This window comes from Haliaeetus leucocephalus, unplaced genomic scaffold (genome assembly GCF_000737465.1).
Source record: "Haliaeetus leucocephalus isolate CR32 unplaced genomic scaffold, Haliaeetus_leucocephalus-4.0 Scaffold218, whole genome shotgun sequence".
NCBI classification, from domain to species: domain Eukaryota; kingdom Metazoa; phylum Chordata; class Aves; order Accipitriformes; family Accipitridae; genus Haliaeetus; species Haliaeetus leucocephalus.
In genome coordinates this window covers 757,406-763,405 of record NW_010972654.1, presented here as the reverse complement: position 1 = coordinate 763,405, position 6,000 = coordinate 757,406, and the positions used below count along the sequence as shown (strand labels likewise).

Genomic DNA, 6,000 nt, shown 5'->3' with positions numbered 1-6,000 from the left:
GAATGCCGGACGGGCCACCACCGTTTGGAGGGGACAACACCTCTGAGCGGGCCAAGGCAAGGCCGGGCTGAGCTGAGAAGGGGTCGGACGCCAACTGTGCCCCGCTCCGTGGGATTGACGCCGCGGCGCGGGGACGTCCCTGTCCCCCAGCTCAGAAGGTAACGGCAGAGCCGGTCACCGCGAGCACCGGGGCAGGCAGCACGTTGACGGGGACGGGAGATGCTCGACGGCACCGACAAGTAACCCGGCTAAAGCGGACGGGATGGTGCATCGAGATACGCTGGCCCCGTCACACATCATCGTGCCCCCCTCCCTGGATGAGACCCGGAGAAGCAGCAGGGTCAGAGGGACAACTCGTCCCCAAATCTGTTTCAGTGCCTCGCGAGAAGGGACGGCGGGGACTTTGCCTACGAGCCGAGCTTGGGGCTCCGGACCACCCACACCAGGTCCCCGACGGAGCATTTCAGGGCGTGCGGGACACTGGTGGGATTCCGGCCGGCGTCCCCCCGTCCCTGCGGCGAGCTCCCGGCGCGAGGCACTGCGGTTCGGACAAGGTCACGGCCCGGCACGGCTTCCCGTCTCGTCGGGAAGGGCAGCAACCCGCGATGGATCTCAGCTAGACCGGCTCCCGGACCTTGAAGACGGAGCCCAGGCGGCAGAGACGGCGCTGCGGCGGGCACCGGCTTCTCCCGACGTCCAACCCCGGCTGTGGTTGAACCCCGACGCCGAGAGGTCTCCGTGACTTGGGGGCGACCAAGCAGCACGTGCCACCGGCCCAGAGCGGAGGAGAGCGGGACGGAGGGAGGTTCGAACGCTCTGAACGTAACAACCAAGATTTTTTTTATTGTTCTTTTTAACAAAAAAAAAGCACCCCTAAAGGTGCGCACGGCGTCCACCACACCTCCGGCGCGTCGGCGCGGGCCCCGCTGCCATCTCCTCCTCTGAAACATCCTGGAAAACTCAGTCCCGGAGCCCAGCCCGGGATTTAGGCGAGGGAGCCACAGCACGGGATTCAAACACACACACACACACACCCCTTGTTGGCTGCCACGGGAGAAGCGCGGTAACACCTCTGGCTCCCGCACGGCCGATGCCGGAGCAGGCACTGGCACTGGCACCGGGATCCTCGCCCCACAGCACAGGGCGTCTGGGGGCATGAAGGGCAATTCCTGGGCCTTTATCCCATCCGCTTCCCGAAAAGATGACAAAAATAAAGCTTTCAACCATAGAAAAGCCACCAGGTGACAGACCATTTGTTTTATATATATTTGTATGTATATATATAGAGAGATATTTATATATATATAGATAGAAGTGGGTTCTTCTTCTCTCATGTAAAAATTCAAAATACAGTTTTTACTATTAACAATCTGAAGTGTAAATGTACAAATTTTTACTGCTAAGCAAAAGGAAAACAAAACCAAAGAAACAAATGAAAAGAAACACACAGAGCAAGAGAAAATAAGAAGAGAAGATAAAGCTGGGCATGGGGTCAACCCCGGGGCCCACGCGCACACGGAGACCCTCGGGGGATCAGACCGCAAGGCAGAGACCACAACGGGATCCAACCCACCGGCGCCAGATCGGCAAACTTTTATTTCTCTTTTAAAAACCATCGCATCCGCCTCTCCGGGGGCAAGGAGGGAAGGGGACAGGGGGTGGAGGGGGAACTCCCTTCCTCAGAAAAGCTACCCCGTCTGTACACCCGGCGAGCGTCCCGCTTCCCGGCCGGGAGGAGCACCCCACGGCTGTGCCCCCCCCACCGCCACCGCCACCACCACCGCCGCCGCCGGCGCCGGTGGTGTCTCACTGGGGGCACGGCTGCCGCCCTTGGCAGGGGCGCGAAACGAAAACGCAAGCGTCGCGTAGCGGCTGTCTGTTCTGCGGCGAACCGGGCTCTCCTGCCCGCTCACCGGAGCCGCGGTGGTGCCCGTCCGAGCCTCCGCAGCAGGTCGGGCGACGATCACGCAACGGCGGCGGCGGTGGGGCGATGGAGGGGGGGGTGGCCCTTGCGCGGCTCGGCCCCCCCCTCCGCCTCGATGTCCGCCAAACTGGAGGAGCGCTGGGTGGCTAGAATCTAAAGCAGATTTCAAAACACCTCATTAAGCACACACACAAATGAAATCCTCACAGTGCCGGGGGAAGCGAACATGAACCAGAGGGTGTTTAGAGCTTTCAATGTCTGTGCAAAGCGAGGAGGCTGACGGCTGGATTTCCCTTTAGGGCGTATTTTCTCTTCCGCTCTTTCACCCTGCCCTGGGCCTTAGGATATCGCAGGGTCCTTGGGTTTGGACTGCTCAGTCCCTGACAAGAGGGAGATGGTGGGATCTTCCGAGTACTCGTCTCCGTCCGTGAAATACGGCCCTTCCCCCAGCTCAAAGAATATCGGCAGGTCTCCGGTCCCCATGTCGACGGCGCTCGAGTCCACCAAGAAGAGGGGCTGGGCTGTGTAGTGCACCAGCTGCTTTCCTGCAAAGAGAAGAGTTTGCACGAGGGTAGCCCCTTTCGGGAGGAGGGCCAGCGAACCGAACGCCAGGCAGAGGAACGAGAGCGACGAGGTTTCGCTCTTGAAACCGCCGACGTCAACTGCTTCCTCGCTACTTTCAAGAAGCGCTCCTCGCCACTCAAGCGGTGAGACACCGGGACTCGTGCACGTCGGCAAGGAATGAGAATTTGACCTTAGTGGGGTTCCAGCCTGCTCTCTGGGACACGAAGTGAGGGACCAGGGGCTCTTCTGTGCCTCCGCGGACACACTGACTCAGGGAGAGGGCCCTGACCAGGCTGCGAGACGCAGAGCCCGCAGCTTGGTGCTGGGGTTGCTGCCGTGAAGGGAGAGCAGCACCGTGACGGCCCACGCGATTCCACGCAGACAGAAATCCCGGGGTCGGCAGGGACCTCGAGCGTGTCTGCTCTGACCCCCTGCTCAGGCAGGGTCAGCTGGAGCAGGCTGCCCAGGACCGGGTCTGAACATCTCCCCAGCCTCTCCGGGCAGTCTGTGCCAGCGTTTGACCACCCTCACAGCAAAAAAAAGTGTCTCCTTCTGTTCTGATGGAATTTCATGTGTTTCCATCTGTGCCATGGCCTCTTGCCCTGTCCCTGGGCACCGTTGAGGAAAGCCTGGCTCCCTCTGCTTCATTCCCTCCCACCAGGGATTTATATGTATAGCCAAGATCCCCCTCCGTGCTTTCTCTTTTCCAGGCTCAACAACCTCATCTCTCTCAGCCAAATACGCTTTTTGGGAGGAGGAATGATTTTGCCACGGCCTCAATTCTCACGCTACCGAGTCGCTGAACACCAAGACGGCCGCCCGGTACCTGTGTCTGCTGTGCTGGCCTCTGTCTCAGTAGGTTTCTGCTGTTCCTGGGACGAAAGGAGATCCTGAATCTGCAGGGAGAAAGACTGGGTCAGTAAGCGCATTGCACGGGTCAGACGTGCGGGGGTCCTCTTTGCGCCCACCTCGGGACTGACCCGACACACGCACTGCACAAAGCAAGCCGTGATTTACAGCCTCGAAGCCCCACTAAGGCAGCGAGAGACATCCTCAGAGGTTTACAAGGTTGTCAGTGACCCCGTGCAGATCCAGACGCAGCCTGTGCAGAGCGCTCCAGCTCCCAGGTCGCAAATGTGACCGGTTCGGGCAGTACACGACCCTGGTTTCGCAGATCCTCTCTTCTATACGCACAGGTCCTGCTCTGCAATGCTCCCTTTGATCACAGCATGAAGCCTTTCTGCATCCCGGGATCTAAAATCCTGGGAAAGCCTTCAGGACAAGTTTGTAATGAGTCATTTTGTTTTTTTAATTTATTTTTATTTATTGGAAGTCTTATTGATACTAAAGCACCTGAGAGCTGCCGGTCCCGGCAAGCTGCCAGAGCGACCAGGGCTGTGGCTGAGGACACGATCCCAGTTCACATCCCTGTCCCACAGGCATGACTGGGTTGGAAAGGCTGAGACGTCAGTGTTACAGGGAGAAAAACTCTGGAAGCGGGAGAAACAGCTCTGCCCACCCGAGAAGCTCCGCTCACTGCAAAGTCAGGGGGGAAGCCCCGCCACCCTCAGAGCTAACGTCATCCAGGGAATATGGCGCTGAGCCTGCTAATCCCAGATCGCCGAGCAGGATTCTCCACCGGTGCCACGGGGAGGACAACGCCTGAGCAGAGACTCTCCTGCGGGATCACTTTCCCTCTTTGGATTTACAGTCAGCGAATAATCCCGTGGCTACTTATTACAGCAACTGTTGCCACGGAAAAGTCACCTTAGCAAGTATTTCAATGCGTACCCAGCGTTTTTTGTTACTGGTTAGCAACCGGCACTAAGTAAAAGCAGACCGCTTGTGAGCACGCAGGTCTTCACGGAACGTCTGGCCACAATTTAGGAACCCTGCAGCTCAACCTACAGCGAGCACGGGGGTTTTTGTAGTGTGAAGGCTGGGTGAAGACAAAGCCCAACAAGACACCCCTCCCGACATTACACAGGAGATAAATAATACGCAAGTGACCTCGATCCAACCACTGCTTGAGCTGAAAAGCTAAGCTGTGAATTTCAAAGGACACCAGTTAAGACTCTTTTGGTAAATCCTGCTTCCAGATTTTCTACGGTGTAACTCTCAGCTCAACGACACAATGTAATTCGTTTCTGAATTACTGAATCTTCACTGCTCATGTTCTTCTCCCAAATCCCGCTAATCCTTTGTCCTGCTTTGCCGGCCCAGCCAGCCCCAGCCCCAGCTGCTGCAGCAGAGCCTCGAGTCAGTTGGAAACTTGATTAAACAACTTATGGGGTAGGTATTGGTCTGCACACGTGTAAAACCGTGCCCTGCACCTCTGCACTCCCCCCTACAGCCCTTTTTCTTTGCAAATATCCAAAGGACTTGGCTAGCCATCGGGTGTCTGTGTCACACCGCTGGGCAGCAGGAAGAAGCAAAAAGGTAGAGAAATGTCTAGCGAGAGACAGGCACCAGAGATGCTGCAGAACTATTAACCGGGAACTCCTTTTCTGTATTCTACCCTGCATCCCAGGCAGGGGAAGGTGTACCCCAAAAGAGCTCGTGGGAATTGTTTTGCTTAGGGAAAAGCCACAAGGTCTCTAAAGATGTACTTTGGAGAGGGACAGGATGCTGTCCATGCTCCCCCTGCTCCGTAACACCGGCATTAACACCGTCTTCACAGCCATCCCAGGAGCATAAGTTGCATCACTCGTGGGCCTGCAAGGTCCCCGGCAAAGAGACTAAATTTGGCCTTTCCTGTTTTGCAAAACTTTCAAGATGTTTCCTGTTCTGCACTGGGGGGAGAAAACACAGAAATCCCTTTGTGCTTTTTCTGATAAAAAAAAAAAAAGAAAGAAGTGAGGGGGAGAGAAGGGGCTAGAGACCAGCTGAGGGTCTCTTGCTCACTGTATCAACCGGAGCAGGAGACCCCCTGCTTGCTCTGACCTGGACCAGATTCCCTCTCCTGCACTCAAGGCAGCCCCCAAGCTGTTGTTTATCTTGGTCTCTCTCTCAGCTCTTCTCGCGGAGTTGTTCCATTTTGTGCAAACACCGATACGCGTCCCAGGGCAGAGCGAGGCCGGCGCCGCAGCCCTGGAGCCGGAGCGTGCGCGCAGCCAGCAGAACACCGGGGCTGCAGGCGCTGCTCTGAACCGGGGCCGGGAGAGAGACCTGGCTCTGCCCCAGCCTGGGAGCGCTCCGGTCGTCAGGCTACTGGCTACTCTGAGGGTCTGGGACTCGCCAGTTTTGACCGTAACTTCCACCCTGCTGCTCCAAGCGCCTTCTCAACGCAGCCACGAAATGCTGTGCTTGACTAAACCCCCCTATCTGACGAAAAAATCATTTTATCAGGCAACACTGGCTCTTGCAAGGAGAGTCTGTATTAGTGCCATGCACGGTGTTCAGCGCTGATGATATGCAAGTAAATAAAATAACTAACACAGCACATGATGGAGTTTGCCTTGAGAAAACCTCCTGACAATTTAGGAAAGTCAGAAGGACGGGTTTATGGAAAC

General features: G+C 56.8%; 1 protein-coding gene across 4 annotated transcripts in view; it reads right to left on the bottom strand.

Moving 5' to 3' along the window:
• Nucleotides 1–1,780: 1,780 nt before the first annotated feature.
• HSF1 (heat shock transcription factor 1) overlaps nucleotides 1,781–6,000 on the bottom strand; it is a 71,191-nt gene continuing 66,971 nt past the window's right edge. For 2 of the 4 annotated variants that reach the window (XM_010566807.1, XM_010566810.1), the window contains exons 13-14: nucleotides 3,315–3,384; nucleotides 1,781–2,469 (exon numbers count right to left, since the gene is read on the bottom strand). In XM_010566807.1, the coding sequence (XP_010565109.1) occupies nucleotides 2,264–2,469; nucleotides 3,315–3,384 (276 nt within the window). In that variant the 3' untranslated portion in view covers nucleotides 1,781–2,263. The remainder of the gene's footprint in view (nucleotides 2,470–3,314; nucleotides 3,385–6,000) is intronic. The other 2 variants (XM_010566808.1, XM_010566809.1) reach the window with 1 other exon arrangement.